The sequence below is a fragment of the Melanotaenia boesemani genome, chromosome 1 (assembly GCF_017639745.1).
Source record: "Melanotaenia boesemani isolate fMelBoe1 chromosome 1, fMelBoe1.pri, whole genome shotgun sequence".
NCBI classification, from domain to species: Eukaryota; Metazoa; Chordata; class Actinopteri; order Atheriniformes; family Melanotaeniidae; genus Melanotaenia; species Melanotaenia boesemani.
In genome coordinates this window covers 6,765,602-6,787,052 of record NC_055682.1, presented here as the reverse complement: position 1 = coordinate 6,787,052, position 21,451 = coordinate 6,765,602, and the positions used below count along the sequence as shown (strand labels likewise).

The window sequence follows — 21,451 nt, the reverse complement described above, 5'->3', positions numbered from 1 at the left end:
AGTTAGTAAATCAGAGGCTGCATCTCCAGTTGTAGCACAGAAGTAAAAAAAACTCTACATTGAAAATGTTGCATGTAGAAAACTTAAAAAATGTTGGATTATTTCCAGTAAATCCAGAGCTGGTTTGCTTTATGTGGGTAAACTCGTCTCTTGTATTATGGCTGTTTTGTACTGGATCATCATTAGTGACCAAAACGTTGATCAAAAACTATAAACACAAGATCCAACAAGGCATCTGTGCATTCAAGACTTACTGTACAAACACTAGAAAGCTTAACAGCTCCTCCTCTTCACCAGTGTGATGATAAGGGTCTGCAAAATTTATCTTTGCTTTCCTAACAAACAGAATAAAAATCTAGAAGTTAATTTCATATGCTCAAAGGTTAAAAATGTTCTGCTTGATCAAACCGTAAATTTACAGGCGTGTACGGACGCAGAGAGCTCTAACTGTCAGGAAAAGTTAAGACCTCATCTCATAATAATGAGAAAATATTAATTTGGGAATCAGTTATTTTAAGAAACAGGAATTGAATAGAAAAATGACAAGATGTCAAATCTTTTCCGCCACGTTCCACTGGACGCTCTGATAATGGATGATTCACGTTTAGTCCTCTTGCTCATTATCTGGTAATGTGCATCATCTTACATCAGATCCAGGTGTTCTGCTTGTAATCTGTTAATATTTAATAATGAGAGAAGGTTTATTTTTCTGTTTTCTTTAGTAGATGCAGCTTACTTCTGTCGTTTGGATCAAACTTTCCATTAAAACTAAATTAAAAGCAGATAAGCAGCAAAATGAACGGACACTAGAAGCTCAGAAGTTACTTTCAGTGAATCCTCGTGGAGTTTGAATATTTGGCATGATTTATTACAAACAGCAGCTTTTCTGTTTTCTATTAAAAGACCTTTTTTATGTAAAATCATAGACGGTCGTCATTAAAACTAATGAAAGCACACTGTGACAGATCTTCCACATTTCAGTGATGCACGGTCAACGACAACAGGACACAGAAAACACGACGCACAGGACAATAAATAAAGCTTTGTATAAATAAGGGTCCAAGTTAAAATATTGAAGTTATAATATTAAGTGCATTTACCATATTGCTAATATTAGTCTTTATATGATGCAGAACTATACAATATAAATTGGTTAATTTCTTTTAAAAAAAATCCTCTACTGCCTTGTATTTACAGTAAATTTGAATAATTTCAGGATTTCCACAGAAATGAAGTGAGACACTCGACACTGGAGGAAACGGTTTTTATGAACGCTGTTAGTGGTTGTTTCTGTCGTCACAAAGCTGAGATGAAGTCTGTAAAACGTCCGGCTACATAACGCTGACCACAGTCGACGGTACCCCTGTGGTCGCAGACAGTTCCCACAAACATTACCGTAGTGCACCTTCACAGTCTTCACACAGGTTTCCTGAGCTGGTTTTAAAGCGATGATGAGGGAGATGAGAGTCGATCGTGCTGTGTGACAGTCGGCGTTTACAGGTAAGGCTCTCCGAATGTCCTGCGACACTCCATGACGCCCGTGCTCGGAGGACGGTCACAGTTGTGGGTCAGCTTCACCAGGCTGGGTGTGAGGCGGTCGTACGCCAACTTGTACTCCCTATCGAAGGCGTCTGAAGGGAGAAGATGAGGTCAAAGATGTCATCATAACACAAAACTTATTTGGGAGTAATTTCAGACAGGAGCCAGAAAACAGGCTTCATGAAGATCTGGAAGTATTTCTGTGGCAGTCATAAAACTTCACAGTTTGAATTCTTTTAATTCCAAAGGAAAGAAACTTGAGTGATTTCTCTTCAGTAGATTTCACTGGGCGGAGCTTCATGGTTGTGAATGGGCATTGATTTGAAAATGTTTCTGTGGAATAGTCATCCTAAATCTTTACAAATGTCTCCTGTTATCTTAACTTTCCAACAAGATCAATAAAAAGTACTTATTCTTTAATAAATTGACCATGCTGTTGATTTTCAGTACGTTCCATCAGAAGTGGCGGCAATGAGCTGAAATGTGGGTCAACACCTTGAATCATACAACTAAGATATTACTGCAGATATGAGCTGACACACTCTTTGTGTTTATCATCATTATCATATATTATCATTATCATCCATCTGTGCATGAAGTGAAATTCAGCTGCAGCTGTTCATGTCAGAAATCCTGTTTTTCTAATTACAACATGATGCTGCGTCTGCATTCGTTCTGGTTTTTTGCCCCTTTGTTTGTATTAGGAGCACATGTGTGTGTGGGGGCATTGCTTTTAGTATATTACATAATACAGTTTATTAACGCTCATCTGTACATCCAGCTGCAGCTAAAAACATCAGTACAAAAAGATTAAGGAGTTTATTATTAAAATCATTCAATTTTGACTCACCAATATCAATGTTATCTTTTCCCAGAGCCACCAGGGAGAGGAAGAGGATGTCCCTGTACAAACTCCTGAGGAGGAAGACAAGAAGCAAACAAAAGAAACTGGTTATCACAGAAGTAGAATCTCCACCACCTTCATTCAGACATTTAAACAAAATTGGCTGCTTTGGTTTTGCATACAAAAGAAGTTACTGATACTCCAAATAAAAGACATTAGCTTTCAAACGAAGAGTCAACAGCGAGGAAGACATCAATGATAAACATCAGTTTATCAGCGCGTCAGAGAATGTTTATTGAATTTTTTCCCATTTAAAAATCCAGATTTATTGTACATTTGAAGGATAATTTAAGTTAAAAGAAAAAAGTGGTGCTGACCTTTGTCTTTTGACTCCGAGTGTGTGTCCCAGCAGCTGCAGCAGCTGGGCCATCGGCCGGCTGACGTCATTCCTCTGGATGCTCTTCACCACAACCTGCAGCAGCTCCTCGCTGAACGGCTTCTCCTCCTCCAGGACCGGCCGGGACAGAGGGTAACCCACGTCTGCCAAGACACGCCAGCACAAATCAGCAGTGGGCTCATGGGATTTTCACCCAGACGCACAACAAGAAACAGTGAGGATGGCTTAGTATTCCAGATCAGCTGCAAAGAACAGGGTCCCAGTCTGATGAGAAGTACTCAGGGCTGAGAACCTGTCCAGACTTCAACAGGAAGTCACGTCAAGGTTCTTTCAAAATGAATTAAATTAGCTCAATAAATCAGACACGCTCCCCATAACCCTCAATGGAATAAAGCAGGTATGGAAAAACGAATGAATCAAACATAATTGTTTACAATTCAGTTAGTTATTTAATTTTTCTCTATTCATCTTGTTAAATTACTATATTCCAGCTTCTCTAACACGGTTGTTCCCTGTGATTCTAAATAACTTGCTCATGTAATCTGGAGTTAAATGATTGCTTTAACAAAACTTTTCAACAAGGCAGAATTTAGAACCATAATAAAACTTCTACACGTAGCTTAAAACGTGTTGTGAAGAACAGAAAAATGAATCCCAGAGAACGCTGAAACTCCCGCACCCTCTTTTTCTCTTGGTTTAACTTAACATCGTGTTTATGATGCCGTGCTTCTTCAGGCTTGATGCGAGGCTGTCGGATCTGTCAAACTGAATTTAAAACTAGCTTTTAATTCAGAGTTGAGGGGTTTGTAATGCTGGAAGGAGCAGGTGTTTCTGTAAGTAGTATTTACTCCACCGGCCAGTCAGGAGCTCTTTACACCTGCTGCTTTTAACCCATTAAGACTGGATGCAACAAATGAGTGAATCTGTACAATTTAGAGTGATGTTTACATTCTTTAAGAGTCCCACTAACTGTGAAATTCTACAGTACTGAAGGACTGTTTTTGAGTCCTGCCTGAACAGATTATTAATGCCCATTTTTCTCACAGTTTCTGACTCTCTTATGTTGTATAATTAAAACCCAAACAATAATTATATAATTAGAATATATTATATTATATTATATATCAATTATAATATGACACTATAAATGTGTCCAAACTTCTAACTGCGAGTATATTTTCAGTAATACTATACAAATGTATATACCACCATAAAATATAAAGATATGTTGTTCTTTTTGTTTCTTAATGTCAAAACATAATTATAATAGTTTATTATATTAAATGTTATCAAATTTGATCAAAATGGCCCCTCCTATACTTGTCTCTATGCTGCTATAAAACGGGACTTTACCTTCATGAATGAGTAATATTTTACCTCACAGTGACTCATTTAAAGTGGGCTCACTTTAAAGCAGGGGTGCCCAAGTCCGGTCCTCGAGATCTACCAGTCTTCATGACTGAAGCACTTATAAACAGTTAAGTAAGTTTTTGAAGTTGGGGCTGATTTCTTTATTTTTAATAAAACCAGAGATCAGAAAAAATTGTTGTTTCTGTTATTTCCTAAAGTTTAATACAAGAAAATCAGATTTCCAGCTTCCATGTTCAAATTTAGTGCAGATACTTTATGGCAGAGCTGAAGCACAGCAGAGAGGTAGAAGGTGGAGGAGCCTTCAATTTCTTTTCTTCAACTTATCCACTTTCTTCCTTATTTTCTATTAGTTTTTTTTAAATTCATGAGATAATTTAAAAAATCTTTTCAATTTTAATGAACAGAAGATTTATTTTTATTATATAATAAATTCTGAATAACTGATCAGATTATTTATTTTTGGGGAAAATTGTCTCATTACTTCAGAAAAACAGCCTTTGTTTCCAAGTGAATCCAATACATCCACGGCGCCACACCGGGGCTAGGGGGTGCTACAGCCCCGTGATAAATCTGTGTAGCCCCATTAAGCCCCCCCAAGAAATTAGATTATAAAAAATATAATTATGAATTTATATATAATATTATAATAAAGGAATGTATTAGTTTAAAAACAGTTTGCGGAGATTCTCCGCTTGCATGTTTCTTCTGTGCACTGATTAAGAGGGGACAGAGGGCGGGCGGAAACTTTTTGTTGAAACTCACGCTAGGCTGAGTTGTGTGTGCCTAATTAACAGGTACGGAGTGTTGCACTTCTCGCTGTGGCTTTGGTATTATTATCTCCATTTTTTACCATGTTGTGGTCCGAATCATTAGATACAAATTGTTTGCACTTCTCGTTGCGCCTGCACTGTGTAGTATGTTAAATTTATCTCGCAATCAGTTTAATTTCTTAAGTTATGTTGTGATCCGAGGCAATAAAAGCAATGCATAGTTGATTTCATTAATTATGCATGTAGAATAAATGCGTTTGTTGCATTCTGTATGTGTTGCTTGTTTATCACATGGTCACTGTCTGGTGCTGAATCTTGCACCTTTCCACGTGAAAACATTTTTGCCGTTGCTTTGTGGCTCGTTGTAGGCCTGGTTATTTTGCTGAATGTTCTTTGGCTAATTCAGTTAAATTGCTGTGTATCTTAGCCACTTTTATTGAAAAAATCGATAACCTATGTATAAAGTTACCTAAGTCATGGAAATCTGTTATTTTCTTAGCACCCCCACGTATTGGTCAAGTCCCTCATTAGCACCAGGAGAAAAAAAATCCTGGCGCCGTGCCTGATCCAATACAATCCCATATCACGGCAACCAAGTTCTGTTTTAAATGACTTCACTGCTTACATAGATCTATGTTTATGTCCCATTTAAATATTAATATTTAAAACATATGCATATTACTATACTAATCTATAACTATTAACTAGGTTTACAAGCTTAGGGGAAAAAGGTTTACTTTTTTTGGGACTTTGATAGTGTAGCTTGATTGAAAAGATCACTAATTGTAAATTTAAGGTATTACAAGCAGACCAAGAGATGGATAAATAGTGACTACATGTAACATTATTCACAAAACTGAGGACACTGATATAGTGAGAGTGGCAACATGTTATGGTTGGTGTTCAGTTCCCAGCACTTTGAGTACTACAGCAACATTCATGTTTAAGCTGCTACATATAAAAGCTGAATGCCCTTTTTTTCTTTTTTAACCAGTGGACAAGGACAGAAGACATACACCAAAGATGCAAACCCACATTCAAATACAGAGCAGGTCTGTATTTGAGACAAAACAACTGTCACAGTCCGAGTATGATTTGACACTGCACAAATACTCTCATTCCAACACTGAAACTATGAAAAGTAGAGGCTGACTTTCCAAGACAACACTGCAGAGCATCAAGCAACGAGCACAGAGCAGAGACGGCGAGCCGACACGATACACGATACACAAACAACAGGACTCATCTGAAGGAGTCTGCAGCAGAGATGGACACTCACTCTCTAATAACAGAGTACAATTAAGCCCTGGAAGACAGAGAGCAGACAGAACCTGTTAGCACAAGGATTAACTGACTCCTGGGAGGAGCTGGCAGCCTCCGCACCTCCTCGTCCACTTACCGATCAATTACAGCCAGCTGAGCGGAGCAACAGACATGTTAGCGCCAGACTGTTTGAGCAACCCAGCTGCTGTGCTGATTATCTACTACAAACGAGTCCTTTCCTGCTGTGTCCCTTCTTCATTCCAGCTGTTCACGCTGCCTTTCACATTTCTAAAGTTTTCTCTTTTTCTTTTTTTTTAACCAATTTTGCTGCTGCTTTGTGGCCCCTTTAAGTTTAATCTCACAGTTTATGAACATTTCAGAAATGTTTCTACCAGCTGGATCCTCTTCCAGCAGCAGTCGGTACTCCTGCGAGAGTCGAATAAACACCTCCAACCCCTGCCTGAGGAGGTTTTAAAAGAGCAGCATGACTCACTGTATGTGTTCCAGAGAATGTAGAGAGGCTGGATGGGGTCCTGGTGAAGCTTCAGGTTGTCCCACAGGATCTGGATTAACACGTGTTTACTGTCCTCAGACATCCAGTGACGAGGGACCTGTTCAAAGACAAGAAGAGACAGTTGGACTGAACGTTGTATCATCAGCTGGCACTGACTTATCCAGTCAGGTGCAGCAGATGTGATCATGTTAAAGATGTCAGAAAGTAGGCTATGATAGAAAATCCCATGAAACTAAAAAAACTCATTTGGAAGTGTATTTCTGCGTTTGTGTGTCTGACCTGGGAGTCTCTGTTGCAGTGCTCAGAGGTGAGGATGAGACCAGGAAGATTACTGGGCAGGTCCAGCCGTCTAAAGTACCAAACCAGGTTCCAGTAAATGATAGGATGATGATCCACCATGTCGGCTTCTGTGATCACCGGATCTCCCTCGTTCTCCAGCAGGCTCTCCAGCTCCTTCCACAGCACCAGTGGGCTCAGATAGGGAACTGTCACCGGCTCAGGGTTGTGGAGCCGCCACTCCATACTCAGTGGGTCCTTAGTGGGACAAAAATGGAAGAGGTTAAGTTTAAGCCTTTAGTTCACTTGCACTAACATTTAAATCTAGACAGAGTGGGAGGAAATGAGCATGGCCTATTTTCTGTACTTTGATTAGCTTTGCTGATTTTGCAGTGTTTTTCTGTTTTTCTTCTTGGCCCCCGCATTAAAAAATTTCCTGGATATGCCCTGGGTGTACTTTGTATTATTACACATTTCATAAGATTTCTGATGGCTGTTTTTAAGAAGACAAGACCAGACCAGAGCCTGTGTGGAGGTAAAGTTTTGAGTCCAGCATCAATGCTGTGCCAACAAGGTCATCTGGGAAGCTTTTGCTGCTAATAAAAAGTACCATAAGTGTTTAAGTGGTTCTTAGCAAGCTGTATTTGATGTTATCTCTTTTTTAAGATTCAGTCTCCTACTGTCTTGTCTGTAACAGCAGCTGCTACAGCATAAAGCAAATTGTTCAGTTGAACGTATTTGACACAGTATTTCCATCTTGTTGTTTATATTGTTTTATTAACTTATCTTATTGTTATTATTGTTATATTTATTGCATTCTATTTGCCTCTATTTTGCTTTGTACCTGTATATATTGTGTCTTGTGCTTGTCCTGCTTTACTTGGTGTTGTATTGCTACTGGTACCCAAATTTCCCTGAGGGCTCTCTGAAGGGATTAATAAAGTATTTCTATTCTATTCTATTCTATTCATTTTAAGCTAGTTAATCCTCTGACTTTCTTGGGTTTGGAGACACAGCTTTTCCACTGTCACCGGCCAGTCAAGGGTGTCACATTGCGCCATGTCCTTAAAGTAGACATTTTCTACATTTACACTATGAATGGCTGTTTTTATATAGTTCATCAGCTAATTTAGTTTGTGTACAGTGAGGCAGATCAAGCACCTTGTTTTTGTTTTGTTTTATTTCTTGACTTTTTTGCTGAAATCACCAGCCAACATGGACTGAACAGTTAGATCTGAGCCAGAGTTTGCGGCACTGCGGTTTATTAATAGCCTTCTCTCCGTGTTCCACTTCTAAACCTGATAAATCATCCTGCCAGAACTGATGCAGGTGAGTTTCCTGTTGAAACTGGAAAGAACGGTAATTTCTGTCTGTAAAATGTGTTTCCACAAGGGTTTTTCTCGGGGGTTAACAGTTATACACCCTCACCCGTGTAAAGCTGTTGATGCTCACCGTGGTTTCGTTCAGACGGGTCGGCAGGCTGCCTGATGTCGGCAAGCAGCGATTGAATTGGGATGTTTCCTCCAGAGGCCCAAATGTGCTGACGCTGCGGGTCATGGGTGCTCCAGAGGACAGCCCACCCTGCCGCCGCTCTGTGGGGATACTGATACCCGGAGTCCTGATTGGCCGGTTCCTGAGAAGACACAAAGACGACGGTTACAACATTAAATCAAATTTTAAAAATTAATTTCTGTACAAATTACAACCTGAAGAACCTAATTTACATTTATGTATATTAAACTCAATAATTACATTCTTTATGTTATTCATCTGTTATGTTTATTTGCATGTACGTTATACCTTAGTTTTGAAAAGATGATAAAGTTCAGTCTGTGTTTAGCTAAATGTTTCTCATTAGTTCCATTTATATCTGAAATTTCCTCTTGTATTTGTGTTTATACACATACTTTGCCAACAGGGGAGTCTAGTGTAAAACATAAAACAAAATAGGTTAAATCACAGTAAGCTATGATGTACTGTACTCCTCTTTGTGACACACAGAGCTTTGTTAGGACCAGGTGCTGCAGTTCATCTCTTTTACAATGCAGATGGGGAACATGTGGATGCAGCTACAGCAGCTCCTACTTCAAAAGCTTTGTGTAATCAGACAAACTGGGAGCTGAATGACGATGAGCTGAGCTTAAAAACAAAAACACTAAAAACACAGCACATCTGAGTACATTTTTTCTTTTTAATATAGATTCTGAGGCAGATGTTTCAGATTTTCTGCTTTACTTGTGATGATCGTCAGCACCATGTTTCATGTGGATTTTCATTCTGATGCTTTTCCATCAAACTTAAATGATGTACACACATGCTTTACAGCATAGTCAAGGTCAATAAGTGATATTTTTACTCATCTATATTTATATCTTGTTGAGCTGAAATCTTGTGAGTCTTAATGCCAATTTTACATCTAGCATCTTGTAGCAAACGTAAATCTAGATACACCGAATACCGTTTCCCTCTGTTTTTTTTTTATTTTTATCTGACAATCATAAAAAGTCCAACTGAATAGTAAAATGTTTGTGTGCACTCTGTAAAATAATGTCAGTAAAATATAGTGTGTAAACTTATTATTTTTGTCCAAACTGGTGCCTAAATTACCCACAATACAACTCGGCCCCATGGTGTTTATTTGCTCAGCTTATAGCTCAAACTCCTTATTTGTAATTTAGGCAGAAAAATGCTCAACATTCAAATGTGTTTTGTTAGCAGCAGCCATGTAGCATCAAGCAATAAGGTAAATAACATATACACCGCATGTAAAATTTGTCTACATTGATCATTTCTAAAGTTTTGAAACCTACTCCAGTTTAAAGATAAGATCAACCAAACTGCTTGATTTTTCCAGCTTAGGACACTTACAAATATCAGATCATTTCTTTCAACCGTTGACTTACAAAACATAATGTTGTATGTATTTGTCTATTTTCACTTTGACAATTATAAATCATTGTTCTCAGGTATCAGTTAGAGCTCCCTCCATCCCCTTCAACTAATTTACAATGCAGACTTATTGCTGGTACAAAAACGTATGAGCACACCGGCCCTGTGTTTTCTTCCCTTCACTTATTTCCCGTTAGATTTAGCATTTATTTCTAAGTCTTGCTCCAACATACATCCCAGACTTATTGAGCTGGTATATACTCTCCCGACTACCAAAACACACAGTTGTTTTACTTCTCTGCTGCTTAGTGAAACACTTTGTAAAATTGTTTAGAAAACTGCCAAATAATTGTAGTGGAGTGGGAATCTCTCACCTCAATTTCCTCACTCACACATTGCCATTGCAAGGTGTAGCGCATATGGCACTGATTGCTGGGCGGAGTAGAGCGCCTTTATACCTGGGCAGGTGTTTGTCCCTACAGTAGGTGCTGTATGCTGGCAGGTCGCATGCCAGTGTCAATATCATCTCCCCTGCAATCTGCTGCGGTCCACTGGCTGTCCAGGCCGTGTTGAATGCCGCATACCATGCAGTTTCACTTTGGCGGTGTACTGCTTAACAATCAAGTTTGATGCCAGGGCAGTTCATCCAGACCTGCCGCAGTACTCCTGACCTCAAGCTATCTGTGTGTGGATGCCCTGCTGTTTTGTCTCCGCTTGGTTTCCTGCCCGCTCCTCCAGTGCATCGGTGGGTGGAGACAAACTCCTGCAACTGACAATTTACTCTTGCACCCAGTTGTGAGATTTAAAGCACGGATTGATCGTTATTGTGGGTGCAGCCCAGGTTGTAATATTGTTTGGTTTCTTTTTGGTTGCTTGCTTCTAATTTTGATTTAATTAAAGCATGTTCTGTTGCATGTTTAACCCCTTTTTGGTTACAGGGCTGAACGCCTCCACATGAACTAACCCCGGCATATAGGGTTACTCGGGGGATTGTCAGGTTTCAGTGTTTAATTGTGTTTTGAAGATAATGTTTAAATAAAGATGTGTTTTATGGGAACCCATCTGTCCTGGTGCATCTTTATTTGGACCTACCTTTTGGTATTAGGTTTTCCGGGGGTTTATCACAGAAATCTTTTTGTTGCCTTACCACCTCGCCACATAATGTTTATTTATATAGTTATTATTTATATGTAATATTATATAATATGGCTTTTTAATTGAATATATTTTCAAGAGGTCACTGCTTAACTTCTTGAACCCTAGATGAAAACATCATGATAGAAATCATTCTGTGCATAAAGATACCACTGCAAGCATTCAGCAACCCCTTGACTACAACTGTACAAAGTTTCATGAGAATAGAACAAAGCTCATAGCTTTTATGCAGGTTTTAGTGGGGATAGTAGCAGGCGGACTCTCCATTTGGCCACTTACCCAAACTGTGTCTGTATTACCTCCAGAACTTCCAACACGGTGTATTTGGCTCTTTGTAATTTCTTGGACATGTTTATGGCTTTTATCCTTCGTTGTAAATGGATAAAAAGTTATAATGAAGCAAAAAAATGAACGCTGTTCGATATTCGCTCTTTCCGGTGCGTCCACGTGCGTAACTGCAGCAAAATGGCAATGATGCTCCTTTGTTTACGCGCAAGTATTTATACCTGACAGATAAAGCCTCGTTCAAGTGTAAGATATCGTTGGAAAGCTTGTAAGATGTAGAATTTGACCAAACTTTATTTACACTGCCAAGACCCACAACAAGACAACAAAATGGCTGTGAATGGGAGCATATGACATGTTAGCGCATGATGCAGGTTCAGGATTATGGATTATTACGCTGTGAGTTTTGGTCGAAGAACAATGTGGATAGACTGAAAATGACCACAAAAAGGTAAGGAAACAAAAATATCACTGTTTGTGAGAAAAGCTTTGGGATTTGCTGCTGTATTTGGTGATAAACATGCTATCTGATAAGGCTGCTGTGATATGCGAAGGTTAGCTTTGTGTTTGTTTTGAGACTGACGTGAGGTGCGTGGCGAATATTTTTTTATGCTTGGTATCATATGAAAGTGCAGCTTTTCTAGTTTCATTTGATACCAAATATGTTTGGGTGGAGTGAACGGATCACGAGTTGTGTTGCATTTTGTTTCGGGTGTTTTACTGGTTATGGTGGCGCTGTTGTTTGTGGCATACATATTTTAAAGTTGTTATTAAACAAATACTTTGTTGACTAAATGCACTTGGAGAGTTGATTTAGTGGCATTAGGTATTCTTCTTTGAGACACATTATAAATAAAATATCCTTACATCACTAAAGTAACTTTTTTACACACATGAACTTGTGTTTACACCTGTTGGACCCACCGGTGGGTCCGTCGGGCTTAAGGGGTTAAGTCCCCGTTATCCTTCCCTGATTACACTAGAAATGAATAAGAAGAACACAAACAAGGACCGGAGTTTGACATTCCTATAAAGAATGTGGAGAAGGAAAAAGTGACAATGAGTACCTTCCAGAGCAGTCCTGCACAGCAATCGTAGGGGACGGAGGGGAGACAGCTGTGGGGCAGGGCGTAGACAAGGTGGAAGTCCCTGTGTCTAAACCTGTGGACGCAGAGTACGATGACGTCATGGCCTCATCCACTGATGGACTGCCTTTCAGAAAAAGTCTGTAGGGCAGGAAAGAGAGAGCACGGATAGAGGAAGAAAAAGCTAATTATTTAACAGTACATCCTGAAAAAGTTGGCAAAGATAATTTTTTTAGGATAATTATAATAATATCAAATTTCCTATGTAAAGCAGCTTATCAGGTACCTGCCAGGTCCTCGCATGTCCCTGATCTCCACGTTGAGGAAGGGCAGGAAAGGGTTTCCACAGAAGGGGCAGGTGGTGTTCAGGTTGGAGTCATCTGCCGTCCAGCCAGCCATGATCTCCTCGTCGTACACCAGACAGTCGCATGTCTTACAGCGAGAACAGCTGGAGATCAGCAGCTGGATTGAGATGACACACAAACAGGCAGAGCTGCATTAAACAACAGATTCTGGGTATGGTTAAAATACAGGCCAAGATTTAAACAAGGTTTACTTAACTAATACTTGTCAAATTCTGCAATACTGGTTACCTCGTGTTGACCTTAGGTTTTGATAATTTAGCTGTTCCTGTAAACAACTAAGAAAAAAGGGTATATTTACCACAAACCTTTTTTTTTTTTTTGATGGGACACATTTTTAATAAAACACTGAAGGATGAAGAATGAGGTATCACTAAAAAAAATATTTACTTCAGACACTAATTGCCCACAAATAATGTGGGTGGGGACATAGAACCTGTTTGGGATGGATTATTTAACTTGATGTAAACCAAAATTAAAGTCAGCCAAACAGCTAAATCTTTGTACATGAGAGACAAAGAACAAATGACATTGGTTAGTCCTGTTAAGAGCTTTGCTGTGCACCCATCATTATAATGTGAAACCAAAACTTTACTGGATCAGATGCAATAAAACAAATTAAAATTCAGGTTTGAATTTTGAGCAAAAATCCAAACTCAAAGTAAAAATTACCAATGAACTCAAGCTGCTTTAAAGTCCTCAAGAGATCAAATTAGCAATGAAAATAATTTTATATCATTTATCTCCTTTATACTAGTATACAATCCACCACCCACTAAAGTCATATCTAAAGAGTTTGACGCTTTCTGGAAAAAAGAAATGTTCATGATTCAGTCTGCACTCAGAGACATTTTCTAATATGAATTATCAGCAGAGCAGATGCAGAATGGAGGCCATTACCGGATCAGGCCTCCGGAGCTGATTAATGAGAGCAGTTTTTGCTCTACAGGAGATAGAACCTCCCTAAACATATAAACAAAGATTTAGAGGCAAATAAGTACTCTGACAGTCATGTTGTGGGAACTGTACTGTGATCAAACTAATTGGTTTTAGATTGTGGGTTTACTATCTATGATTTTACCTCCATGGCGTAGTTGTTGAAAATGCTGGTGTTGCTGGTGTAGCGTGATGAGCCAAGATCGGACTTGTCTGGCAGTGGGAAGCCAGGTGGAGAGAGGACACATCCTGCAGGAGGGTAAAGACGAAGGAGTAAAGGAGAAGGAGTAAAACACACGGGACAACACATGGTGCTGGGAGTACACTGATGGTGCCTCTATCATGTATTATGTTTAATGACTGAACTTGTAATTTTCCTGATATTTTGACAAAACACAAAACAAATAAGACAAAGAACAGACAAATGATTAAAAAGTAATCACTGCAAACAAACCCCATCAGCCTTTGCTTTAGAATTTGACTGTTTAGAAAAGTATAGGTAAAATATGCTCTAATGTTTCTGCAGCTGTGATTGCTGTTACTTGACAAAGTAAGAATTTGTTGTTTAGATACATCGGCTGAATAAATATCAGGCTTACCGGGAAGAGTTGTGGGTCTCCCAAGACTGCATCCTGCAGTGGGGCTTCCCAGCCTGTTGTGCAGTGGACTGCGTCTGGGGCTCCTGCGAGGCCCTACAGGACCAGCAGGACCATTCTTCTGTGGAGAGACCACTGAGCACTCAGACTCCCCACACTCATCCTCATCCTGCAGGGAGGAGCAGTCTGGATCTCCAACACCAAGAGAAGTCACACTTGCGTGGTCGCTGTGACCGTCCTGGATGGACAGAGATCAGGTTAATGACGAACAGGATCTAACTGAACTTGTTGAAACTTACTGACAAGTAGCTCTGCTCGCATCATGTCCAAATGTACTTTTTTCATGAGGAATGGGATATAAATGCAAACACAGAACACAGTGGGGCTCTCTAAGCTGTCAATTAAAACACATGCAGTCATGTTGCTAGGATTTCAAACTGCAGAGGCTGACAGTAGATGAACCAACTCCGAGAGCCACCAGGTGGCAGCATAACTCCTGGCAGGAGAACAGACTTGCCACACTGCATGGACATGTTTGTAATCTTTTCCTCTCTGGAACCTCTTGTTCTGAATCTCAATTTGTTATTAAAAAAACTATTTTCCAAATATTTTCAAGCTTGTTATATCTATAGAAGAATCTTTTTATAATATAAGTACTGAATATATAATTTTCCTTTTCTGTTACAAAATTAGTAACCATGCAGTTCAGAAATTTTAATAGAGGTTCAATAAAGTTTAATGATTTATTGTCATGAAGCTGTTTGGTACTCTCTAAGTTAAACTTTTAATAGGTGTAAGATCTTGGTTTTGTTTTTAAATCTTACTCTGGTCTAGAAAGTCTGTTCCAGTATTTTCATCCATTGAGGATGAGGTTGTTTTGGTCTGAAGGCTGCAGAGCCGTGAATGGCTGAATTTAGGTTTTTTTTAGCACAAGTCAAGTTTTCAGCCCAATCTGAGTATAGAATAAGATCACAAGTTAAATTTAGCCTACTGTAAATACTGTGAAACTTAGTCTTGTACAAAATTAAGATTTACAACTGAGACTGAACTGAAGTTTATCGTAATGGCATCTAATTACAGGTTCATCTGCTATAAAAAGCCTAGGCTGGGTGTTCTTACAGGTTTAGCCACATTTTTTTGCTTCTTTGTGTAGAGATTGTTAAATAAATCTCGATTTTCACACATCAGTAAATTTACTCTAGCAAGGTTCTGTACCTTGGCTGGAGTGGTGTAGGTGGCGAGACGTGAATACCATCGGCTTGCCTTCTCGGCCACACCCTTCCCAGCAGAGAACATGCTGGTCTTAAACACATCCAGCGTTGGAGTGAGCAGGGTGTCCAAAGCGAACGAGGAAGAGGAGGGTGAAGGTGATGCCAGGCCCATCCTGTCAGCTCTCTCCCTGAAGGGGCTGGGTCGAGGGCTGGGGCTGGTGCTGGAGCTTTGACCAGGAGGCGAAGACCACAGACGTTGGCGTGAGATGGGTTGGGAGGGTGAGGCTTGGTGGAAGGTGCGGGAGCGTGGTACTCCAACTGTCCTGTGGGGGGAGCTATGGGGGAGGCTGGATCTGCGGTGGACAGAGTTTGAGGAGGGGTGGAGGAGGAGGGGGCTGGCTGGATCCTGCAGATCCAGACTGGGGGTGCGGCTGCTGAGCGGACTGTCCATTTGGTTCATGTAAAGTTCGATCTCCCTGGCCAGGTTTCTGCGGGCACTCGGCGTCGCGGTATCTTCCCCCTCTGGGTACCGATCAGCATCCTGCTGCTCCGTTTGTGACTCTGCCGCCAGCAGGGACAGAGGGTCAAAGCCTGTTTCAATGCCAGTGCGCTTGATTGAACCTTTTGACATCCCGGTGCTAATTCCACCATAGCTGGCGCTGCGTTCAACAGGTTTGTTACAAGGTTTGGCCCCCATGGTAGGCTTGTCCAAATCCAGATCCTCCAAATCAAAAATATCCTCTGCATTACTCTTGTCCTCATCACTGGAGTCCTGCCCCTCCACTTCTTCTTTTCTCTGATCATGACTTATGGAAGTGCCCGCCTTAGAATCTAATCCCTCTAACCTGCCAAGACCCAACAAATGAGGCCTCTTACTCTTGCTATAATTAGCACTGGAGAGGATTTTGGCATCTGCCCCTAGGTGTCCTGCAATCTTATCTGGGTCAGTTTCACCCTGGCTCATACCAAGGCCGAGGACAGTGGTTCCACTGCCGCTGCTTCCCACAGTGTCGCCACTCAGCCGGCGGCTTCTCACACCTTGCCAGTCCAGAGCGGAGCTGCTGCTGGTGCTGCCTACCACCTCCTCCAGAGCACTCCTATGTCTTCTGAGCAAACTGTTGGTGTGAACCTCACCAATGTCATCCAGGGAGGTGGTGAAGAGGAGACCTGCAACGTGGCCTGACAGACAGTGAGAGAGATAGAAACTACTAAAAATCATAGCCAAATGGTTTAAAAACTAAATGACCTAAACTAAATGTTTATTTTAAGAATCATCATGCAGAATCATCAGTAAAAATAAAAAGAAAAAGCTGTAAATACTTTCAGCAGTTAAAACGTCTGACAGTCAAACACAATAAACTTTGTAAATATACACTGCACGTTCAAAAAAAAAAAAAGAAATCCCCACCTGACTTTAACCGAGCAAATATGTAAGAGCCTCCCATTTGATATTTAGCTTCTCATGTCTAAAACAACAATGTCAGAAGACACATCTTGTGATTGTGGAAAAGGCGTTAGTCTGTTTTCGAGGAGCCAAATTATTGGCATCATGCCGTAAAAATGTCCAAAGAGATGGTTAAACTACTAAAACTGGAAAACTGGGTTAAGAACTGTCTAACACATTATTAGAAACTGGAAGGATAGTGGGAACTTCTTCCAGGAAGAAATGTGGTTGGAAAAACATCTTGAATAGCCGTAATCAGCACTAAGTTTTAATAAAATCAAATTGTAAAAAAACAAACAAATAAACAAACAAACAACAGTAGAACTCACAACTATGTTTAAAAATTAAATAAGAAGATTTTCACACTCAGACTGTGAAGGGAACTCGATGTATTTGGGCTGAACATGTGTGTAGCCATAATAAAACCACTATCCATCAGTGAGGATAATTGGGGAAAAATAAGGCTTCAATTTGCAAAGGAGCATAAAAGATTGTAATCTGGAGTAATGGAAGAAGATCACGATGTTTGATAAGTCCAGATTTACACTGTTCAAGAGTGATGGGAGCATCAGGGAAGAGAGGAGGATGAAGTGATGCAGCCATCATGTCTAGCTGCTGTACAAGTCTGTGGTTGCTGGAGTTGGTCTGGTCTAGGTTCAGCAACATTATGTGGCCAAAGAACGAGGTCAGCTGACCACCTGAATATACTGAATGAGCAGGTTAGCCATAAGTCCCTGATGGTACGGCATACTCCAAGATGACAATACTAGGATTTATGGGGCTTAGATTGTGAATGAATGGCTCGGGAAGCATGAGACATCATTTTCACACATGGATTGGCCATCACAGAGTCAAGACCTGAAGCCCATTGAGAATCTTTGGGATATGCAGGAGAAGGCTTTGCTTAGTGGACTCTTGCATCATCAATTCAAGATTTTGGTGAAAAATTAATCCAACACTGGACTGAAATACATCGTGTGATGCTGCAGAAGCTTACTGAAACAATGACACAGCAAATGTTGCTGTAGTCAAAGCTAATGAAACATTAGCATGTATGACCTTTTATTTTTAGGTGGTGACATTATTTTTAGCCAAGCAGTGTGTGTACATTAGCAAGTACCTGTAGTGATAAACAAACAAAGAAAATTATATTGCTATATTTTTATACAACATAAATATTATATAAATATGACAACATACTGTATAAATATGTTTTAGTATAGAAAAAAATTAAATAAGTCAAATGTGATTAAGAAATAAAAACGCATCACTGTACATGTCTATATAAGTTAATATTAAATGCTAAAAAAAACATGTACCATTGTTTTTTTTAAAGAAAAAAGCCAGGTTAAAAAAATTTTGAATAATTTACAAAAGTTCATATTGAAATCTTTTAAATAAATATTTTAAAATTAAGAAAGTTCAGGTTCCACTTAGCTAATCTTTCAAACTGATGTTATGGAGTACCTGTGCTGGCAGAGCTCTTGGGTTTGTGGGATGAATCATCATATGGGTAGCTGCTGCGAACAATGCCACGGGGTTTGAAGGATGAATTGATCTCCATGTCCAGCTGGGGGAGGCAGTCTTTGCTGCCCTTAGCGCTTTCTGTCTCTGACACTAAACACACAGAATTCATAATTCAACGCTGGACTTTTGAAATCTTTATACACAAATCCAATGAAAAATGACCTAAGTACTGTACAATAAGTCGAACCATGATCTCTTTATTCTATTCTACTACTTATGAGGAGAGGGACAAATCAATACAGATGTAATGGAAACTCATGTGACAACAGCACTGCATGCAAACAGAAACATTAGCTAACATCTGCTTAGCTCAGACAGAATACTGACAGGAGCTAGAGTCGCTCTCCTTCTTGTCATCTTTGTCGGGGACTGAGTCCTCTGGAGTGGGATCTCCTCTGCGAACCTCTTCTTTGGACAGAGAGTTGTAACCCAAATCTGACTGATCTCCTGGAAAAAACATGGAAAAAGAGACAAATGAAACACACCACAGCTAATGAAGTTAATGTTAGCCAACAGTCACAGAAAAACACCACACATGGAAAATCTATGTAAAAGGAAATTCAAGTACATGCTTGAAGACAACAGCTTTTTCTTCAAAAGAACTTCTCTTCAAATTGTTCAAGTTTCAGATCTAAACCCTTTTTCCCAAAAATTCTCTCAAGATGACTGACTTTTTAGAGTAAGGATCAACAACATGCTAACATGAAGAAACACTATTGAGGCTGTTCCTTCCTTTTATCTCCACAGTTCTGGGGTGGGGTGGGGGATAGATGAAGAGAGAAATAGAAGCCAAGCTGTGCTGAATTCTCTTTGGGGTGCAGCAATCTACAGTATGTATGACGTACAAAGAGCTGCAGTAACTGTAAGAAAATAAAAATGCATTTTCACAGCTGCTAATGAATTCGACTGCAGAGACTGGAGGCTGACTCTTGCATCTGTCTCTAGAACTTCTCTGGGTCTCCAGGCAACAAGCTGTCTGATGCTTTGTTATCCTCTTTCATCCTACCCATGAACCTCTTGTGCTGTCATCTCTAAATAAACCATGAAGCTGCACAGCTTGTCTTATTACAGAATGGAGCCACTCGCAACTGATGGCAAGTGACAAAACTCATTCCAGTACTGTAAAAATCAATGGATGGCACATTCAAGTCCTTCTTTCTTGCTATGCTGTAAACTCTCTCCACTTTACAGCATGAGGTAAAAGTGCTCGGAGGTACCGTCTCCATGGTTAAAATTATGTCCATAATCAAAGAGAATAGGTCTCCTGGCAATTAAAATCCATAATTAACTTTGACAAAACACTTAGAGGAGTGAGAGGAAGAGTGAAAAAGAAGGGAAATGAGAGGTAGACCGATGTGCTTGTAGGAAGACACTGCGGAGGAAAGATGGAGGGGATAACACCAAAGAGACAGAGAGAAACAGAAAGGAAAGAATGGGCTAAAAAAAGTTAGAAAATAGCAAAGATGAGAGAGAGATATGCAACCAGAGAGAGACAGAGAGGCGGACTCACTGATAGGTTTACCTGGGTGGAGAGTGGCTTCTCTGAGCTCAGAGCCCCCCCAGTGTGAATGGGCCACCACGGGCCTGGCGCCCACGCTGCCGCCCCCACGGCCGACTGCATGCAAGGGCAACACAGGCAGGGCCAGAGTGAAGGGGAGGGTTAGGGACAGAGCAGAGCAGAAACCACAGCCGCAAAACCAGCGGGAGATTATGGATGCACAAAAAGGGACAAAGGAAAGTATAAAACAGGCAGCGAAGGGAAGGAGGTGGAAAAGGAAAATTAAGGAGGAGGCCGGTCGGTGAGTGGAGCACGTAAGGAAAGAGGACAAAAAAATGTCAATGAGAAGAAAAAGGAAAAGTTTTAAAACAAGATGGCTGCCTGTGCAAGATGGAGTCACGGAGCAACCATTAGAAGTGTACCTGTGCTAGATCTATCGTCAGTGGGGCCGAGGTTAGTGTCGGCAGAGCTTTCCAGGCTGCCGTGACTCACAGCATCCAGGTCGCTGCCATCTGCCCAAAAACAACAAGGTGTTAAAGCAAACTGGGCAAAATGCTGCTTCATGGAGGGTCAGTGGTTTCCTTTTCAGTTTCCTTTTTTATTTCTCTCTTCTTTCTTTTTAAAAACTGTATTTAATATTGATAGTGGAAGCTAAACGGGTCAAAAACATACATTTTATGCTTCTTGTTCATTGTAGGTAAAACTCAGAGTGTATTTTGGTCACAGACAACTGCACTTCAACAAACAGGGTATTTAGTGCAAAGTCAGACGTCAGCTACTTTCTCACCTTAAACATTTTTGAATTACGGTACTGCGCAAAAGCCCCTCATTTCTTTATTTTTTACTTCCATGGAGCCAGACTGTTTGTTTATGTTTTAAAGCAGCGATATTCAACTCAAAGTTAAAGAAGCCCAGTTGGTGGTAGACAGGGTTTATACTTCAGCTATGCAGGGGCGGCTCTAGAAAAGTTCTGATGGGGGAGCACTGACCAGAAAAAAGGGGGGGCACAAATGAGACCTTTTCTTTAGGTTCAGATTTTATGAAAGATTGAAATGATTATTGAATGTAATGTAATGTAAAAAAGTGAGAAAAAAAAAAACTTGTAAAACAAAGTAATCTATTTTATTAACAGGTGTTTACTTTGGGTGATGCTGCTGTGGGACTTTTATCACTGCTGCACAAACACTTACACTTCGATGAAAAAAGGAAAAGCCTGTTTTTATCCAGATCATCACTTTTATCAGAGTTTCTTCATCGATGTTGACTGTTTAAAACCAACTATCTCACCATGGAGATGGCTGATAAGATGATATATCAATTCTGAATAATGATCTAGAACATGGTAGAGATGGTTTAGAACAGGGGTGTCCAAGTTCAGTCCTCATGGTTTACTATCCTGGAACTTTTAGATACAATCCGTCTCCAATACACCTAAATCAAATGGCTCAATTCCCTCATCCATGTGTCATTCAGCTCTGCAGACGCCTGG

At 40.1% G+C, this 21,451-nt stretch overlaps 1 protein-coding gene across 4 annotated transcripts in view; it reads right to left on the bottom strand.

The window, feature by feature from the left end:
* Positions 1–1,250: 1,250 nt before the first annotated feature.
* The window catches only part of LOC121642293 (C-myc promoter-binding protein-like), a 92,129-nt gene continuing 71,928 nt past the window's right edge, over positions 1,251–21,451 (bottom strand). For 2 of the 4 annotated variants that reach the window (XM_041988944.1, XM_041988950.1), the window contains 15 exons: positions 20,385–20,474; positions 19,987–20,079; positions 18,792–18,911; positions 18,405–18,554; positions 15,498–16,672; positions 14,286–14,520; positions 13,832–13,935; positions 12,675–12,850; positions 12,371–12,529; positions 8,427–8,607; positions 6,978–7,232; positions 6,678–6,795; positions 2,761–2,923; positions 2,390–2,454; positions 1,251–1,631 (listed from right to left, as the gene is read on the bottom strand). In XM_041988944.1, coding sequence (XP_041844878.1) covers positions 1,495–1,631; positions 2,390–2,454; positions 2,761–2,923; positions 6,678–6,795; positions 6,978–7,232; positions 8,427–8,607; positions 12,371–12,529; positions 12,675–12,850; positions 13,832–13,935; positions 14,286–14,520; positions 15,498–16,672; positions 18,405–18,554; positions 18,792–18,911; positions 19,987–20,079; positions 20,385–20,474 — 3,221 coding nt within the window. In that variant the 3' untranslated portion in view covers positions 1,251–1,494. The remainder of the gene's footprint in view (positions 1,632–2,389; positions 2,455–2,760; positions 2,924–6,677; positions 6,796–6,977; positions 7,233–8,426; positions 8,608–12,370; positions 12,530–12,674; positions 12,851–13,831; positions 13,936–14,285; positions 14,521–15,497; positions 16,673–18,404; positions 18,555–18,791; positions 18,912–19,986; positions 20,080–20,384; positions 20,475–21,451) is intronic. The other 2 variants (XM_041988960.1, XM_041988968.1) reach the window with 1 other exon arrangement.